Source organism: Simochromis diagramma, unplaced genomic scaffold (assembly GCF_900408965.1).
Source record: "Simochromis diagramma unplaced genomic scaffold, fSimDia1.1 OVJJ01000216.1, whole genome shotgun sequence".
Classification (NCBI taxonomy): Eukaryota; Metazoa; Chordata; class Actinopteri; order Cichliformes; family Cichlidae; genus Simochromis; species Simochromis diagramma.
In genome coordinates, this window is record NW_024386883.1 from 15,630,383 (window position 1) to 15,650,962 (window position 20,580).

The following is a 20,580-nucleotide window of genomic DNA, read 5'->3' on the forward strand; positions in this document are numbered from 1 at the left end:
AGACCCCACGCAGAAGGTGGTTGAGACCACAAAGTTTTTAAAGGAGTGTTTATGAAGCAGTTCTCGAGGCAGGAATGTGTGCAAAGAAGTGACATTTATTAACAAAAATCTTATTAACAAATGACAATGAATTAAAGACAAAAGGCAACCTCAGAACAATCTACCACTTCCTCTCATTGTTTCTCATGTCTCTCCAGCCTCACCTGCACCTCTTGCCACCTGCACAGGTAAAGAAGCTGGTAACTTCCTAATCTGTGATGAGTCACCCAAAATATGTGACATCGGGGGTTAGGTGTGGACATGATGTGGACATCGGGTCAGCTGGAGGCGCAGTCGAAAGATTGTAGCGGTCCCAGATCAGATGTACACACTGGAACTCTTTCCCATGTTGCTTGTCTGTGTTTATTGTGTTATGGTGTGTTGATACCTGTGCATTCCTGTATTATCCTTTTGTGTTGCACATTTCAATATTTTTTTTTCCTCGCTACCTGTCCTGACCTGTCTCCCCAATGTGATGTTTGTATTGTATGTATGGTCGGCAAGGTCTGTCATCTCGGTTGTGGGCAAAAGACCTGCAACTGACAAATAAAGGCTATCTCATCTCATCATCATCTCATATAAATACACATAAGGTTATAACCCTGGTTCCTGCTGACATACAGCTTAAATATGGGTAGGTATTACACAGTCATGTGGGACTCTAAGCAGTCCTGTGAGATACTGAGTAAATCTTTACTGCTTCCACATGAATCAAATGGTAAATGGAGTTATACAGCACGTTTCTACTGTAACTGGGCACTCAAAGTGCTTTTTTTGCTACCTCATTCACCCAATCACACACATGCTTTTTCTGTACCCAAACACCTTGTCTAACATTCACACACTCACATCCCATTGGATGTATCAGGGGAAACTCCAGTTAATAGACAGCCAAGAGAGTGAGCACCTCTACAAAAGCAGACGATTTGGCAGTTTGTTGATCTGGAGCATTTAGATACGTGTTAACATAACGCCATGATATTCCCAGAAGTAAACGTCCCAGGAAATTCAGCCAGGGTCACATGGTGCAATGCTCAATGAAACCGCAAAAACCCAGTGCCAGATCTCGGGCGACAGATAGCATGTTAAATGTTGAAGTTCATGACAGTACATTACTGTAACAGCATATTTACAGGTCTACCTAAAAAATCAGTCAGACAACTACAGCTCATTCAGAACTCTGCTGCTCGAGTCCTCACTAAGACCAAAAAAGTGGACCACATCAGTCCAGCTCTGAGGTCTTTACACTGGCTGCCTGTCCATCAGAGGATAGACTTTAAAGTTCTGATGCTGGTCTATAAAGCTCTGAATTGTTTAGGACCAAAATACATCAGTGACCTCCTGACCCAGTATGAACCTTCCAGATCCCTCAGGTCATCTGGATCCTGTTTTTTATCAGTTCCCAGAGTCAGAACCAGACACGGAGAAGCTGCATTCAGCTTTTATGCTCCATATATCTGGAACAAACTCCCAGAAAGCCTCAGATCAGCTGAAACACTCAGTTTATTTAAATCCAGGTTGAAGACTCACCTGTTCTCAGCTGCATTTGAATAAAGCACCAAATCCGCACTGTTTTACTTTTAAACTTAAATTTCAAAACTTACATTTTAACTACTGATTTTATCTACTGTTCCTTTTTTTTCTCATTTTAAATCATGCTTTTTATTTGTTTTTGTTTTTTAATGTCTCTGTAAAGCACTTTGAACTGCCTTGCTGTTGAATTGTGCTATATAAATAAACTTGCCTTGCCTTGCCTACAGTTTGAAAAAGACTGAACAAGTATGGTTTGTTCAAAAAGTTGCCAGAAGAAAGTCTCTTCTGTCTAAAAATAAACATGGTGGCATGGATTAGGGTTACAAAGTTTCAAGAACAATGTCCTTGCAAATGTAAGGACATTGTGCAAAAGTACATCTGGCAAAAGCCAACACACTATAGTAACTGTGAAGCACGGTGGTGGAGGGATGATGATTTGGGCTTGTTTCACAGTCACAGGACACCTTTCAGTCTCCCATGAACTCCTCTGTGTGCCAAAGAATTTTCCAAAGTATTCTAGAGTCAAATGTGAGGCCATCTGTCCAGCAGTTAAAGCGTGGCCCAAATTCGCTGACTCAGCAGAACAATGATCCCAAACACAGCAGTAAATCTACAACATCATGGTGAATAAAAGAAAAGAATTAAAGTGCAGACCTGACCCCGACTGAAATGCTGTGGCGCATCCTCAAGAGAGCTGTACGTAAACAAAAGACGTGAAGCAACGTTTTTTCACAACCATGACAAAGTCATACACAAAACAGTTACTCTGAGTTATTGCTGCTGAAGGTGAATCTATAAGCTACTGAATCACAAATCAATCCTTAGTTTTTCACAGGACTGTATAGATACTGTGCATACATATAACCAACCACTGTAATCACTGCCCCTGTGCCCCACTCACTCACTGCTCGGGATCTGATCATGCAAACATGTCATCACTGCCCACTTATTAACCACTCAAACGGACCAACTGATATACAAAAGTAAACAAACCCACCATATGATCGATAGTCAGACGCCTCACTGATAATGTTTGGGATCTGGACAGGGGGAGACCCCCTTTACACTGATATTTAGTTTAGAAAAGAAGCAAAAAAAACCCAAAAAATTACATATTAATCTTATATCAATGTTCATGTGTATAAATAAATCAACAAACACATAAAGAAAGAAAAACATCTCAGGCTGTTGCAGTTACAGACTTTCAGATTTCATGTCTTATGTTTAGTTTGAATCAAATTTGAAGCTCCAATAGTTTTTTGTGTTTCATACAGCAAAAACCTTACTTACACTGTTGATCTAGTTGATTCAGCTCATTAAAAAAGTACCAAATCTCGCCAAACTGAGCATAACGAAAGCCTCCAGCAACATAGTCTGTTCCTTCTCAAAAAGCATGGGAATGATCTACACATGATATATGCAAAAGCTTCATGTTTAAAACTAAAGAGTTTCTTCTGACATTTAAGTCAGAAGAAGACAAAGAAATATAGTTTGATTGCTTTCATGTGTAGTTTGCAAATCCAGATATCATCCTAATCTGGGACCCTGTGCAAGTCACTGCTTGTTAATGTATTCAGTAAAAAAAAAAAAACGATTCCAACATTCAGATGAAAAACTGAATTTTTTCGATATATTAAAAAGAATCACCGTCTTAAAGATCAAACCAGTTGTCTCGACACCACTCGGCAGATTTCAGTGTCTTCAGTACTTCAATTATTTTCTTTTTTTCAATGAATGTTATTAAAAAAATACAAAAAGACAAGAGAAATCTTCAGTAAGGATAATCTCTGCTCAGCAGAATTCAAAACTGTCTCCATCTCGTTGTGTCGGGTTTTATCCCACATCATCATAGTCCTCCTCATCCTCTTCTTCACCCCCGATGTCATCATAGTCTTCCGTGGAGGTGTTGTCTCCTGCTTGATCTTCGTCGTCCATCTTCACATAGTCCGGCTGGTTGTCCATGCTCTCCACATAGTCGTTCTCCTCAGCCAGGTTCTCATAGCTTTGGGCCTCCAAAACACTACCGCTCATGCTGTTGACGACTGGAGGAGGAGGAAACATTATGTCTCCCTCCATCTTGATGTAGTCAGCCTGGAGTTCTGTGCTCTCCTCATAGTCGTGGATGCTTTCCTCGTGGTTGCTTACATTCTGCTCACAGTTGCCATCCTCGTAGTCGTGGATGCTCTGGCTCTCCTCAGCCAGGTTCTCGTAGCTTTGGGCCTCCAAAACACTACCGCTCATGCTGTTGACGACTGGAGGAGGAGGAAACACGATGTCTCCCTCCATCTTGATGTAGTCAGCCTGGAGTTCTGTGCTCTCCTCGTAGTCGTGGATGCTTTCCTCGTGGTTGCTTACATTCTCCTCACAGTTGCCATCCTCGTAGTCGTGGATGCTTTCCTCGTGGTTGCTTACATTCTGCTCACAGTTGCCATCCTCGTAGTCGTGGATGCTCTGGCTCTCCTCAGCCAGGTTCTCGTAGCTTTGGGCTTCTGAAAACACAAATTCCATATTTAAGGTTAATTTTATTGTTGCAGTGCATATAGGTAGCTGGTCAGTAGAAGATTGTTACAGATAGATTTGGCACTTGGCAACAGTGGGGAGGAAGAACGTCCCTTTAACAGGAAGAGACCCTCAACAGAAAAATACTCAGGGAGGGGCTGTGGGAAGCAATGGGGGTGAGGGGAAAGAGAAGACAGAAAAGAAGAGCACAGAGAGACCAAAAACAAGGAAAGAAAAAGAATAAAAGTTACCCTGCAGTGATGGCAGAAGAAACACAACGGGGTGGAGAAGAGATGGTCAGTGCATTGTTGCACATCTCCCAGCAGCCTGAGGCTATACCTAAGGCCCCAGTCACACTGGGAAAAATATGCTATTCCTCAGTGATTGCTGGGTGGTTGCTGGAGGTTGCTGACAGTCGCTGTAAAATTGTTAGCTTCAGCCCTAGTCATGCAGGCCTAGACTGGACTGGTCAGTGACTCATTGGAAACTAGAGGTCACAAGGGGGAAAAGTATGTTACCAAACCAGCTGATGAGTAGTTTCTGGAAGATACTAAGTGGAATTATTTGCAAAGAGTTATACAGTGGTGCATTGGAAACCTCCCACCAGCAAGCTACCACAGTTGCATGGAAGACCTGCATGCAAATACGCATAAACTCCTCACCAAACAGTAGTAAAATGTTGAAAAGCACAATAAATACTGAAAACAAAGACTATTAGCCTTCAAGGTAAAATTATTTATTGCTGCAGTAAATATAGCTACAACTTTCAGCAACCAACCTCCAATCAGGAAATACGTATTTTCCCCTAGCAACCAGAGGATACCAACTGGTCTCCAGGCCTGTGTGAGTGACGACTAAGGGATGGTTTAGGGACACCTGATTCAGCTCTAACTGTAAACTTTATCAAAAAGGAAAGTTTTAAGCCAAGCAGGGAGCTGCATCCACAGGAGAGGGAGCCTGATAGCTCAGGACTTTGACTCCCATTCTATTTTTAAAGACTTGAGTAACCAAAAGTATCACTGCAGTCTGAGAGTGAAATGCTCTGTTTGGATAATATGATATTTAAGATATGTTTATTTTGTACTATGCATATGGGAAGAAGAATTTAAATTCAGTTCTGGATTAAACAGGGAACCAGTGAGTCAGTCTTTGTCTGATCGATCGTGTTAGAAGTTAGTTACTAGATGAGTTTAACATGGCAGTGCAGCAGTAAGAACTCGCCTGAAGATGGCATGATTAAACCTTCATGCCTCAGATTGAATATTTAGAAAACTTACAGTGTTGCTATGAAGGCAAATATTTATGTTGAATGTAAAACAAACAAACAAACAAAATGACCATGTAGTTGAATATTCAGGGGTTATCTCGGATCACAGTCTTAGATTTCAAAAGCACATCAAGAATATGAGCAAATAAACTAAAATACAAGACTACTTTTGGACATATTAAAAACTCACTGAGGAAGCTACGTGGGTTTAATGTAATGAGGCTTTCTTATCTCTCATGCTGGCAAGTGAGACACTTTTGAAAGCATTTCGATAATTTGATAAAGAAGGTTTAAAGCAGGAAACTCCAAAGGTCCTTGGACGCTGGGACTTGCAAACATGGACAGTATAACTGAGGCTTACGAGTAAGAAGAAGGGATTATTCAAGATGTGCTCAGTGGCTAACAATCACACATGTACCGTTCCAGAATCAGATCAGATATCCAGGCGCTGTTGTCCCTGCATAATCATTATTAATATTAGTCTAGGATCAACAATCCAATCGACCAATCATGATGTCAAAGCTTTGTAAAGTAGGGTTAATGTTGTTGTTGTTTTAATAATAAAAAATAAATAAATTGTTGTCTACATAGATCTTTCTTCTGGAGCAAACAGTAAGGATTTATTCATTTATACATTATAATGAATATATTACAAAGTTTAGCTTGCTGTTAGCTTGCTTGTGATACCTTTCAATTGCATTAGCTAACTTCTTGGTTAATGCAAACTGAGTTTTCCAAACAGTTGACCAGTCTATGGCAGTGTTGGACCAACATTTATTATAATAATGCAGGAAAACCACTAACACAAAGATATCAGATCATACATAAAATCCAATTTCAACACTCCTTTATCAACCAATAACTGCCAGAGTGACTACATCCATTTTATCTACTACCTATGGTTTTATTTAGTGAAGCCCTTCTGGTTGAATATGAACAAAGCTGGGCAAAGTTACTGACAGCCTCAGCAAAATGTTTGACTAGTTTGTTTGGTTTTGTGGCTAAAAACCAAAACTATGAGTTTCCATCGACTCCTTATGGAAGCTTGTTTCCACCACTGGAAAAAACAAAACAGAACATAACATAGATTTTTGGGTTTTAATCTTGAAATTTAGGCTCACTAAACAAAATAACCTCAACTTCTGACTTGCTAATGCCAAAAAAGGACTTTTTCAGTGGTGGAAACAAGCTTGCATAAAACATTAACTAAGCTAGTAAAGTCTGTCGCGATGAATGCTTTATCATCAAGGTAAGGAAGCTCCACTAAGTTGATTCTGTTCATCTGAATGCAGCATCTTCAATCCCAGTACTATGGGCAGGAACATGGGTGCACCATGGATTCCTTAGTTTCGCTCAGTGTAGCTAACTTGTAAATGGAAAAAGTAGAAAATAGGGCTCTGTTATTCTCTCCTGGAACACCACTGAGCCATTAGTTCAGGTATGTGGACAACACCTGGCTGGAAACCAAACCTCAGCACATATCAGGATTCACTGATTTCATTAACTTGGTGGACAAACATATCAAGTTCTCCAGGGCAGAGTAAAAATATGACAGGCTAGTTTTCTTAGATGGTGATCTTTCCATCAGCAATGGGGGACATTTGAAAGTCTGTGTGTACCATAAACCAACAATACTGATCAGTATTTAAAGTTTGAGTCTCATCATCTACTGGAGGACAAACTGCGTGTCATCAGGATGTTACAACATCATCTTCACAGACTTAGCAACCAGAAAAACAGAAGGGTTCATCTTTCACCATCCTACACTGCTGTGATTGCAGTCTTTCCCTAACTCTCTGTGAATGGTACTGATGACCAATGATGAGCAACGGTAATGACGACTGGCATACCAACAGTAGCGGTTTTTGATACGGGCGACACGGGCGGTTTCCCGGGGCGGCATCGTGGTGGAGGGCGGCATCACGGGCATCGGCAAAAAAACCCAAAATTGCCTATCCCAGCTGTCATAGGGCGAGAGGCGGGGTACACCCTGGACAGGTCGCCAGTCTGTCGCAGGGCCAACACACACAAGGGACAGACAACCATTCGCACACACATTCACATCTAGTGGTAATTTATCCAATTAACCTATCCCCAAGCTGCATGTCTTTGGACGGTGGGAGGAAGCCGGAGTACCCGGAGGAAACCCACGCAAACACAGGGAGAACATGCAAACTCCACACAGAAAGACCCTGGCCTGATGGTGGAATTGAACTCAGGACCTTCTTGCTGTGCGGCAACAGTGCTAACCACCGTGCCACCGTGAGCATCTAATAACCAACTCGCAAAATAAAATAAAATAAAAACATACAACAAACACGAAAACACCAGACATTATGATACAGACTTATAATTTGCACCGATGTATTTTCGAAATTCTATATACGAAAAGTGAGCGCGAGAGCCCTCGGTGCGCCTGCTCGCTGCTGAAGTCAAAGTAAACTTTATTGTCATCTCCACTACATACAGTCCAGCATATAGAGAGACGAGACGACGAGGCTCCAGTTACAGCAGTGCAAGAAAACAAACAATAAATATAAGAAGAGTAAGAAAATAAATATACACTTTAGGACTCGGGGTAAAGGGATCAATAACAAGGGGAGTGTTCGCCCGGGGCACCAAACAGGCTAGGACCGCCACTGCATACCAATCATAATGAAACCGACCTCACAGCCCATCGTTAGTCAAAGGTGCTAGTTTTGTTCGTTATGAAAATTTTTATAAGGTTGGGGAAACCTGCAGTTAGCCAAGACTGAAGAAGTCACTCTTCTGCTGAAAACGCTGCATTCAGATCAACAGAATCAACTTTCTCAGCTTGTTTAAAGAGAAAACTCTCTGTTGACCCCTCAGTTTTTTTCTTAAGTGCAATTCTTGTTAATACTTTAATACTAGTAATACTTAAATATTACTACTTGTAAACTGCTGATGTCACATAAATGACCCGATGACTTATGGGACTGTATACGTGATGTTTATGTGTTCTAGGCTATAGTGCTATACGGCAGTTACAGTTATCCGGTGTTGATTAGCCATTTTTGTGTTAGTGTATAACATTACTGCAGCTGTATGTGTTCTGTGTTTTATGTGGTTAGCGGAGCACTGTGATCAAGACGGCTGTTTCTGTGCACCACCTCTTGCTGCTGTTGTGGGTGAAGGGGCATTCTTAATAAACAGCTGTGCTTCCTGTAGCTTAGCATTACAGCTAAGGCAGGCATAGCAAGTCATAATATAGAAGTTTTTCTCTCTTCCTTGCCTGAGCTTGCCATATTATTGATGTTTGTCAGCTGCTGGCTGGGCTAAACATCTTGAGGTTACTACTTGTTTTGTGAAGTTCACCAGTTTGACTTTACATTTTTAAAACTCATAAATGTTTTCTGTTATTCAATTCAGCTCAGTTCAATTTCACAGCAACAGCCGCCTGAAAGGGTTATCAAGAAGGTAAAGATGGTCCCTGATCGAACCCTTTATCAAAAAACAACGCTTTAACCCTTATCTTAAAGGTAGCGTCTCTCAAATCCAAACTGGGAGCTGAGGTCTTAAAGGTGAAGGCTCTGACTCCTATTCTACTTTTAATAAGTCTGAATTTAAAAATGAGAAGGAGCAGACTGCTGTGTATCCTTCCACAGTTTGTGGTACAGTTACAATTACATCAAGCCAAAAATATTCTTCGTTTTGGTCTGACTTGTAAAATAAGGAGCACTTTCCTTGTTTGGCCCAAATCCTTGACAAAACAGACATAAACACTTCTTAGTAAGTTTGAAACCTTAGCTTGGATCAGAATATGTGGTGCTGTCTTGGATCTGAATCTTGTGCATAAAACTGTCACTGCCATGTAAACTGGTGAACACGCGCTGCCCTTTAGTTTGTGGTTTATGGTCAAATGGCAGACTGGATGAGGCTTTAATTTCAAAGATCTGAAAGTGAGAGAAGGAAGTGTGGTTTCATAAGAGGAGGGGCAATCTGTAGGAGCCACTGAAAGGTATAATAAAGTCTTGCCTGCTATGAGAAACTGTGTCCGCGGAGGTAGAGGTGGAGTGCCCGTTTCAATGTTTCTCTGCTGGTATTTGTTGCTCCTGCAAATTTGCAGACAAGAGAAAATATCAAGCGAAAAAATCTACGTTAAAGAATGTAAAGTCTGCAATGATGTCTGAATCTGGATGTGAGCACACAGTAGTGTAAGGTCTGCAGAGCTTACTTTGGTACAACAGACATGTTTAAGCTACATGGTCCCTTAAATATATATATGGAGTATATGGAAAATATGGGGAAACATAAATGTTTAAATGCATCATTTGTTTAAATGAATATTGATTATGATAATAATAATATTAATATTAATAATGTATATGGGATGACTTGTATGGACTGAAATGTGGCAACAGAGAGAAAGCTGAGTAAATAACATAAAGAACTAGAAATTATAAATGAAACTCAAAACACAAAATGCCCAACACAGTCTGATGGTAGTTCATGAAGTCACAACTTTTAATTCCTGCTTTTGGACATGAACTTTCCACTGAACATGATTTTCCATCTGTCTGTGGAAAAGCCAGCTGCTGCTGCTTTAAAAGATCCTTCACGATTTGTGGTACAGTTGCTGTTAAAGAGCCAATAGAATTCTTTGTTTTGGACTTATTTGTGAATTAACAGCACTTTTCTGGTTTGGCCCAAATCTGATTTGTATCCATGTGAATAAAATTATACTTTTTTTTCACTTGCACAAATTTTGTAGGTTGGAGGGATAAGTAGCGGAGCAAGCCAATTGGCTGTGCACACTAGAGACCTAACTTTGAATACTGCATGTCACAGACTTTCACACTCATTTAATTTTTAAATCTATTATTAAGTGAAAAAACTATCCATTTTTAAATTTTAGCCATTAAAACTGCTGAGATTTAGCGCATAACTGTTTTTAACTTACTTATATAACCAACTTTCTTACCTTTGCCTATTAAACCTATTTGGTTAGGTTTAGAAAAGAATCAATGTTTGGGTTAAAATATAATGTTTAACACAATAGTACTTTTAAAGCTCTGGTTCCTTGTTTTTTTCACATTTTCTTGGTTTGGATACATGATGCAGACATGAATTATACTTTCTACTGAAATATATCAGTTACAAAGTCTTGCTGTCATTTTAAGTTTTGTGGTAAGAGTGAGCTGCTAGTTCAGTGTTACATTTGGTCACAAGTTTGTAACATTATCAACTGGTTACACTGCTGTGGTCGTAAAATATACAGACACACAGAGACTTTTTGGAAGCCTTGCAGAAAAAAGTTTCCAAATAGTACAACATAAATGTCATATACTGCATGTTATGCTAACACTCCTATGCTGATCAATATGTGGACTTCCAACTAATGCACAGTACACAGTGTAATAGTTACACATCCTCTAGGGTGAAAATAACAAAGTTTTACTGTTTAGAGTAAAATGTCAATCATATATATTAAATCGCTGTAATTTTCTGGATATTTATAATTGTGTTATTTGTATATATTACCGTTATTTCTTATATTTTGTAATTTAGTTCAATCTGCTACTGTTCTTATTGTCTTGGAGCAACTATAACCCCATAATTTCCTTGGGGTTTAATAAAGTATTCTGATTCTGACCTCTGGTTTTCTCCCTATATCTCCTGCCTCATGGCTCTATTGGGTGTCACCAGTGAGTCCTTTCCTGTGGACATGGACAGTGTAGCACAGTATGCCCACTGTCACCAATTTGGGTTTTAAAATGGATAGGGATTTTAGATTTGACAGTCAAGTCAGAGCAGCAGTGAAATCCAGCTTATTTCATCTGAGGCAACTGGTCAAAACCCATCCTGTCAAAAGATAAATTCAGAACAGTAATGTATGCTTTTATTACAACTGAGCTGGATTACTGTAACTCGTTGTACCTTGGTATTAGAGAGTCATCCTTGACATGAAAAATTACAGGTAACCATGGAAATCTGCTAGCAACCAAAACAATCACTGGGAGGTTTTTGGTTTCAGTGACATGTTTGCAATCAATTTCACCCAGTGACAGCCAGAAACCTCAAAGAACCACTGCTAACCGGTTGGAGAAGGCACACACTTCCCTAGCAACCGCTGACTGTATCATGTCTAGTATGACGGACAACTCTCAAGGAATGTTTGCATGTAAGCGCAATTGAAATCTATCAGTTACAAGCTCAATAAAAAAAAACCCCAAGAAATTCATCTCTATGAACACAAAAAGACTGTTTTTTTTTTTTTTTTTTGGGGGGGGGGGGGTCTTACATTACTGGCTTTTACAGTGCCGTGCTTGGAAAGTAACCAAACCACATAGAGATTTTTTTGCAACTTTGTAAAAATGTAACAGAACACCATAAATGTGACATATAAACTTTTAAAGTCTAAATGTAACATATGCTGACATATTTTGTAGCCCTATGGCAGCTGGGATAGGCTCTGCCCCCCGCGACCCTAACAAGGATAAGAGGAAGAGAATGTGTGGATGGTACTGCAGTGGGGAACTGGTTACTTTTTGTATGTTACTATTACGCTACATGAATGGTTACGCAGATGTCAGGGAACAGGGAAAATGATTTTGATACTATACTTGCCCAGCCAAGTTTTTTCATCCCCAAAAAAAACTACATTTATAATGTATCATATTTTTATACTGGTTACATCCTGGATGTGTCAGAACATCACAGCCCACAGAGTGAATGGTGGAAGTAGTTTAGCTAATACACTATTTTTAGCATGTTTGCTGTATGTATTATCATATTTGCTTGTGATTTTTTTTTTCCAAGGAATATTAAAACAGCTGTATTTCAGTAAGAACTCATGTCTGAAAGTTTGTTTTTGCTATAGACTGTATATATACTGTGTGGTTGTTACAAATGCAGCTTACAGTTAGCATTATAGCTAGCTATGCAGAGTCAATTTAAACACACAATATATAACAATCCAATTTGTGCTAATAAAGTTGGTTTAAAATTAGTTTTGCTTGTTGAAAACACCATCAGCTGTGTTGGGAATTTCATGATTCAGCACTGAAGCCCTTTTTCTGGTTAGTTTAGCTTAGCGTTGCAAATGAAAATGGGAGAAATAGCTCCCCGTTTGATAAAAACACTGCTTAATAATAAATACAATAAACATAGAAGCGACATAGACTTCTCACTGAAGCATAAGTCAGACAATAGCAATAAAAACAACAAGTCTGATTCTCTAAATGTAAACCTGCGCCTGTTTTTAGTACAGTACAATCCATTGTGTACATTCACTGTTATATGATAAGTATACATTTATGCATTACTCAGTTTTGAAGTTGAATTCGTTTTTCACAGTGTTGAGTATGTGTTGGCCTGTTGGGAGGGAAAAAAGAAAACACAGTTAATTCAAAGTCAATTAGGAAAAAAGATCAATATATTTGCACCTAAAGGCCATTTAAATGGATTTATTCACAGCTCAGCAAGAACATATTTGGATTGTGTTGCTACAAACAAAGGAGAAAAATAAATGCAAATATGATATAAGAGTATTTAAATAGGATAAAATGGGGAAAAAAGTACTTTTAAGTATGTTTAAAGCATCTAAACAAACCATATTTAAATGCATAAATGAATAAACAAACAGCTCTGCTGTTTTCAAACGCACAGTGTTCTTTTATCTCCACATGCTGTTACCTATGATTAGTGTTTGTGTTGTATTTTATTAGCTCTTTATACATGTGCATACCCTCAACCAGCACTAAGCCCCGCTTTGTGGTGATGCAGCCCAGTTTCCCCACAGGGATCATTAAAGTTTCATCTAAGCTAATCAGATCCAGAGGGCACCCCCTAATAATAGTAATTCATACAATTATAATAGTTGTTCTTCTGGCTTGCAACAAACCCTTAAAGTAAGTAGTTTAGCTTCTAGTGTGTCATGGTTTGGTTTCTCTTCCCTTTCCGGCTTATGATTTGTGGTGAACACGTGCATGTGTTGGTTTAGCAGTGAGTTTTTAAAAAAAGAGGTAGTTGAATTAAAAATGAAACTGGTGTCTGACGGTCATTTCAGTTTGCTCTAACTTATTTTGCACCTAAGGGTATAGTAAATAAGTGGAATGAACCAATCCTGTGTGTCAGGTGTCCAGATTTCTGTTTAATGATGCTGGTCGCCAACAGCTTGAAACCCATCAAGGGAAAAAACAACATGAAAGGATTCATAAAATAATGGAGGACATTTGATGCAAAGATGTCATTATTTTTTCTTCTTGTCAAGATAACATATACCTTCTATAAGATCTTATAACCACTCTGATCTGAAACCAGTAGTTTGTCTAGCTCTTTGACTACTGTCCATCTGTCCAAGATTTTCCCCAGCGTCAAACCCCCTGACACCTGTTTTTAGTGGAGCTAAATAAACATTTCATACACTCTAGTGGTTTCTGTTTAAAAACAAAAATTCTGTATGTTTCTGGTTTCATCATTTCTTTTTTGCAAAACATTTTGTAACGTCTCCTTTCCTGCTTCTGCTCAGTTCGTCCTGACTGTATCTGAATATATAGCCCTGTCCTTCCCCTTAGTCTTTGTTACAGGGAGGACTTGTTGGTTTCTGCCTGTACATTTTTTGTACTTTGTGTTAGACTTTTCAGCATGAATAAAGGTTTGCTGTTATTTGTGGAAGGTCCTGCCTTTGGATCTCTCGCCTCAACACTGATGCAATGCATTTCCAATGGCAAAGTCTCAACGCTGCCCTCATGTTCTGCGTGATTCTGGTGAGTCAAGCCTGAAGATGAGTGGCTTCAACTCTTAACTTCCACAAATCTGACCGCAGCTTTCTCTGGAAGGAGCTACGTTTTTCTGAACCGGGTGTTTATTCATAAAGCCTAAAAATCCCAGGCTTGCTTTACAGTCTGTACAGTACATGAGTCATGACCTGGATGAAGAAAAACCTTCCTTCACTGAGAAGCAACTTTATGAATGTCTCTGACATAACAGACAGGCACACAACATGACCTAATGTACAGAGTGTACATTTCAAACTCATTTTATTCTCACCCACAGGAGATGGTTGCAATGCCAGATCTTCAGAAATGAATTATTTAAAAAGAAAAAACAAGCCAGTCAAATAAAATAAAAATAAAAAAACAGTCAAATAAAACACCAAACCATGAGTGACTAAAAGGAACTAAAAAGAGGAAGGTGATTCAAAACGGCCAGTTGGTGGGCAGATTCTTATATGGAAGGAAGATTATTCCTAAGTCCAGGATAAATAACAGTAAAGCCCAGGTCACTGAGAGAGGTTCGTGGGCTCATAACCTCAGTTACCTGAGGGCATAATACAGAGGTGAGACCGTACAATACCATCACAGGACAAGCAGTATACTGTAAATATACTGCTTAAGCAGTATATTTACAGTAAAAAAACTGTAGCACTTTCTATTACAGCTCGGTAATGAAGGGATAATAGTAACAAGGGGGAAACAAGAGGGTTATAATGTGGTAATTTCTAAGTTATTACTATGCAATTAGCAAAGTAATAACTATGTAATATTCAAGTGATATCATGGTAGCAATAGTGATTACAGTTGAGTAATATTATCCTGAAATGTATGTAATAGTATAATAAGAGCCCCAAAACTCGGGGGTAATAATATAGAAATAGAGCTCGGTAATAAAGCGGTAATAGTAGGGTAACAAGGAAGAAAGAAGAACGTAACAATGTGGTAATTTCTACGTTATTACTAATGAATTACCCATGGTAGTTTCTGTGTAATAAGCAGGAAACAGAGCTGCAAAATGCCAAACCGCCTGTTTCCATTCAATAACACATTAATAACCTGTTAAAGCTAACTTAAAGAAGTGTGGTTATTACCTGGAAATATCTCAGGTAGTTTCCATGTAATAAGAAGGAAACAGAGCTGCAAAATGCAAACTGCTCGTTTCTATTTAATAACATAATAATTCCATAATATTAATTCCAGGTAACAATCAAACACATTTAATTAATAGGTTATTAACAGGTTATTGATGTGCTATTAAATAGATGCAGACAGTTTTGCATTTTGCAGCTCTGTTTTGTGCTTATTACACAGAAACTACCGCAGGTAAAGTGGTAATAATTTATAAATGATCACATTATTACATCATTGTCACTTCCTTTTTACCTTACTATTACCACTTTATTACCGAGCTCTATTTCCACATTGTTACCCACAGTTTTGGGGCCCTTATTATCCAATTACACAAATTTCCGTGTAATATTACTTGGATATTACATGGTTATTACTTTGGTAATTGCATAGCAATAACTTAGAGATTACCACATTATTACCCTCTCATTTCCCCCTTGTTACCCTACTATTACCCCTTTATTACCATGCTGTAATAGAAAGTGCTACCAAAAACACATTTAAAGTATCAGAAAAAAAATAGTGTATGCATTATTATACAGGGATTCCTGTAACTCCATATTTTTTTATTTTTGAACTACAGTAACTTTGCTCAAAATAATCTCATTCCGACCAGTCTTAGTTATTTCCTCTGTTTAAATAAGGCATTTTAACTCTTCTCTCTTTAAGTTATCCTACTTCTGATTGACTGCCCCTCTTAAACAGAAAGCACTGGTGTAGAGCTATGTGCCTTAGATGACCATATTAGGATGCATTATATGGACAAAAGTAGAGGGCTACCTACACGTTACACCTACAGGAGCTGTTCAGCCATGGACACCCCCCATGACATGGAGCTCTTGGGACACTCTGAAGAGGCTGCATCAGCAGGGCGTTGGTGAGTTTTAGACACCACACGCCTCAGCACTCAGTGACTACACTCTATAAATGTATGTGGTTTGCCACTTTGTGGCTGCATTGCTGAGGCTCTTAGATGGTGTCATACTTGCAATGATAAGACCTACAACTGATCATGCAGGGAAGAAATTTCACAGGTTGACATGTTGCAATGATGGCATCTTATTACTGTATCAGTCTTGAATTCAGTAAGTGCCATATAACGTTTCCTCTCACTGTCATCACATAGCATCTTAAGACTAGAAAGTGAGTTTAGCTCTATTCTGTTTTGTTCTGGCTTGTTCCAAATCACAAACTGAACTAAGCTCTAAGGTTGCTGAACGAACATATTTTAAAAACACTTTTTGTGCAAATAAAATTACTGGAAATGACACGAGTATGCAAAATATATTGAGGTGTTGTTTCCCAATCTTGCTTTACTTCTAGGAATTTTTTCTTTTTCTCTTTAAAAAAAATACTTTTAGTAAGTTTCATTTTGCTGTGCATATATAGTTAAATAATGTCATATGTGAACATCCAGACTCACGAGCAGAGTTAAGGCCACCACAGATTAAAGCCTCTCAAGCGATTTAACACTGCAGAATGGTGGGGTTCTGCACATGCTCACATCTGGAATTAGATCTTTCTACTTGTGACAGGGAAAAAAATTAAAAGCACATGCATCATTTTTAAGTGTTACCTTATGAGCTTTATCAGCAATTTAAAAAGAATAACAAGAAATTATTTAAGTTGTTTTAATACCGGTAAAAATCTTAACATACATGGCTTAAAATAGCAGTCATGCCTAAAAAAAGCAAATACGAATGACAAAAATACTGGACTGTTTGGCTACAGGGGGTACACAGTGTATACAGAAAAAAAGGCATCGGTTCTTGAACCACGCAACCAGTTTCAGTGTGTCCACACCTTAAAAAAGCTGTCTGACAGCTCACGCAACCAAATGGACAAACACCATTCCTGAAATGAACTTTTCTACACAAACTTACAGGAAAACACCTTCACGCACTCTCTAAAGCTCCCAAACACTTGTTGCATAATGTTTTGACATTTCGCTTATCGGGGTTTCAATTCAACATTTCTGCTATAAGAAGGGGAAGAGAATAAATCTGTGTGAGAACAGGAAAAAAGCGGTAAAAATGTATGTCGTTGATGTGCAGATGAAGGCTTGTTCAGTACTTAGTGGCAGGTGCGCTGCAGAGATTCAAACCTACCTCTTTTTCTTGATATGCACTTGCAGATGAACATGAAGATGATGCTGATCACCACAGACACGAAAACCATGCCAACGACCACCCATAACCATAGGTACTTGCGGATAAACGCCATGATCGCACTGTTTGAAGGATTTAAAAAAGAAACAAAAAAGTCTGAACACTTCACCACGAGAAGCACATCTGAGCCGCTGCTTTTCAGTATACACAGAGCTGGGGATCGGAAAGAAGGCCATTCAACCACTTCCTCTTTTCTCTGTGTTGACTAAGTCCTGGGGTTATTTTTGTATTAAGATTAGCATTCTGAGAATCAAACAGGCACCTCAATAACCTCCAGGGACTCTTCTGAGCCAACTGCACTGCCAACCATCAAAACGTCTCAGTTTTTGTTCTCACTTCAGACAACCTCAGCCAAAGTATCTGAGCTACTTAAAGCTGAAAGAGAAGGTCAGCTTTAAAGTGAATTGTTTACTCCAGCTGGACGGATGTATTTATGTGCCTTTATCGCTGTGAACGGAATGATATAAATACTCGTTCCCCCGTTTATCTTCATGCCCGGCATCCTCTCTACACAGCCGCTTCCTGCCAACTTCCAGTTACAAATACTGCTGATTCAGAATACAGCCATGCAAGATAAAGTGATATTCGGACATGAAAGCACATAACAGTTTACTGTCTGCTTTGACACGTGACGCCTTTCACTGCAGTTAGACCTGATAACCACTTTTTAAGTATTATCTCTAATTATGGATAAGAATCGAATGACTTTTATCACAGAAAAATGCAATTAAAGTGTTATTTCAATACATGTCAACTTCCAAATACTCCAAATAAGTGCCTTACCTTTCTTCCATATCTCTGGTTAAAGAAGGACGGCAGTTTCAGTAAACAGAAGGTGAAAGCGGATGGTGTCTAGATATGACAGGACTCATCATGTGCTGCATCTTTGCATGCCATCGTCTAATTTTCTTACCTAACCAAAGAAACATGAAGGCTGAGACTGGATTATCCCCACCCCCTGTCATGCACCAGTGACCAAATCATGTGGGTGTTTGTGTGAGGCTATAAGAAGAGTCAGACACGCATGACAAATTTACACATCTGTGTTAATACTTCAGTTGGAGAAAATTGTTTTTGTTTTATTTATTTGGTCGGAATAGAAATGTCATCACAGATGTTAGATTTTGATATTTTAAAGAGGTTCAAATTAACATTTTTAATACATATTCCTTAAACTACAAACATTGCCAGTGTCAGCACTGAACACTGGACTCTTGTGTAGGTCTCTCACATTTTCAGTTCCTCTTATAAATCATGACTTTACATCAGTTTATCATAGTGTAATCTTTAGGGAGGTGTTTTCCTGTGCAGCTGCACATTCACAATAATTGGGATTTATATCATCTGTTGATAAATATCTCTTTTGTTTTCTGTTAAGAATTAATTGTTGAAAGCGAGATTTAGTTTGGGGGGAAAAAAACAAGTCGATTTTATTTTAAAAAGGTGACACCGGAATTGGGAAACTAACGCTGTTTACTTATAGGAAAATGACTCTGTGCTTTCAAAATATTAGCACAAAACTGCTAAGTGGTGGACAGATATGAAAGTAACTTTCGAAATAAGTAGATATATGATTATTTTGTCTTGTATTTATTTCTATGTTGGTTTACATTACGAATAAACGCAGGCCTTTTGGAGAGTCCACAAGTGGTGATTTTATTTTGAAAGACAAACCAGAAGTCGCACCCTTTCGTCGCTAGCTTGACACTAGTTGTGATGTTAGCTTGTTTTCTTGGACGCTCCTAGCTCTGATCTCACCGCCCTGCTAATTGCCTCACGCCCCCCTCAGGAAACCATGGCCTCGGAGGCCTCGGGATCCCCTCAGTCGTCCCAACATGACGGTAAATTTCTTGTGTCTTTGGCGGTTTGTGGTGGGTGTGTTGAGGGGCTGGGAGCAGCGAAGCCAGCGACGGCCTCTGCATCACTGGCAACATTAGCTAGTTAGCATCCTCAATGCGACGTGTCACTGCCTCATGCTGGGCATTTAACATTGCGCAGTGGTTCACAAATTTGTGGAAACTTACTGAAGCTCTGTATAGCTGAACATGAGGTGCATGTGTGACACATCCAAGCTAACGTGGTTGTCTCTTTAGTAATGTTACACCTAGCTGGTTAGCTCCTAGCTCTGGCTAGTCTGACTAATTTGATCTAAAGGTCGGCTCTGGCCTCTGGCAGTCCGGCCCTGCACTGACAGGGTCAGTCATATGGGTCGCATCGGTGGCCGTGCTCGTGGTGTGCACGGGATACTGACAAATCCTGCAGGAGGCTTTCCCTTTGGTTATCAAGCCGAGGTCCAGGGACCCAGAGGCGGCATTGAGAGCATCTGGAGCTTCAGGAGCTGAACGTGGGGCTCCCACTTTCTACAAACTGTGTGAAGAATTCCAGTCCAGGTTTATGTTAAACAAAATAGACTGCGACAACGGTAATACATGCAAAACAATTTAAGCTTTATGCGTCCTCGGAGGTAATATTACAGACACTCTGTAGCTTGAGAGTCTGTCACAAATCCACACACACATTAGAGATTGAGGGATGGGAGCATCTCCTAGTGGTTACCTTTGTTTTTATGCCTTATAAATAGACCTGTACATAATGTTTTAAGATGGCACTTGGTGAGGTGTGTGGTAGGAGTGACAGATGGGTTCAAGGTGGGATTACATCAGGGATATGCTCTGAGCTGCTTCTGATGATGGACAGGCTGACAGATGAGGTCGGGCAGGATTTTCAATGGGACTGTGATGTTTGCCACAGATCAACATAGTGATCTGTAAGGAGAATAGGGTGCAGCCTGGAGAGGTGGAGGTATGCTCTGGAGAGAAAGGAATAGAAATTGTATGTGAATGAGAGGGAGACAGGTGTAACAATGAAAATGCAACAAGTAGAAATAGTGGCGGTCGAGGAGTTTACCTGGAATCAACAATCCAAAACAATGAGCAGTACACACGAGAGATTAAGATGAGAGTGCAACAAGGGTGGTGCCGACGGAGACGAGGGTGGGAGTGAATTTTGACAGAAGGATAAAAGCAAGAGCGAAGGGGAAGATTTACAAGATGACCGTGCTGACTGACAAAAAGAGATGTTTCATGGGTGTACTGAGGGAGGACATGAAGAGTGTTGGTGTAACAGAGCAGAGTACTAGGGGCTGGGTGAGATGGGGGCAGATGATCTCCTGTGACGACCCATAAATGTAGCCTCTGAAAAAAGGTGG

At 39.5% G+C, this 20,580-nt stretch overlaps 2 protein-coding genes across 5 annotated transcripts in view; one reads left to right on the forward strand and one right to left on the reverse strand.

Annotated features, from left to right (window-relative positions):
* Positions 1-1,723: 1,723 nt before the first annotated feature.
* LOC120733949 (ring-infected erythrocyte surface antigen-like) lies at positions 1,724-18,300 on the reverse strand. 3 transcript variants are annotated; one of them, XM_040032482.1, is made up of 6 exons: positions 18,156-18,300; positions 17,313-17,434; positions 12,625-12,673; positions 9,335-9,411; positions 3,970-4,061; positions 1,724-3,912 (listed from the first exon to the last, which is right to left on the reverse strand). In XM_040032482.1, the coding sequence occupies exons 1-6, from the start codon at positions 18,164-18,166 to the stop codon at positions 3,406-3,408; spliced, it is 858 nt and encodes a 285-aa protein (XP_039888416.1). In that variant the 5' UTR covers positions 18,167-18,300; the 3' UTR covers positions 1,724-3,405. The 3 variants fall into 3 exon arrangements, with proteins under 3 accessions (XP_039888416.1, XP_039888415.1, XP_039888417.1); XM_040032481.1 differs by having other exon boundaries at positions 1,724-4,061; positions 18,156-18,298; XM_040032483.1 differs by lacking the exons at positions 9,335-9,411; positions 12,625-12,673 and having other exon boundaries at positions 1,724-4,061.
* Positions 18,301-19,060: 760 nt separating this feature from the next.
* The window catches only part of rabep1 (rabaptin, RAB GTPase binding effector protein 1), a 41,931-nt gene continuing 40,411 nt past the window's right edge, over positions 19,061-20,580 (forward strand). For both annotated transcript variants that reach the window (XM_040032478.1, XM_040032479.1), the window contains exon 1: positions 19,061-19,213. In XM_040032478.1, the coding sequence (XP_039888412.1) occupies positions 19,168-19,213 (46 nt within the window). In that variant the 5' untranslated portion in view covers positions 19,061-19,167. The remainder of the gene's footprint in view (positions 19,214-20,580) is intronic.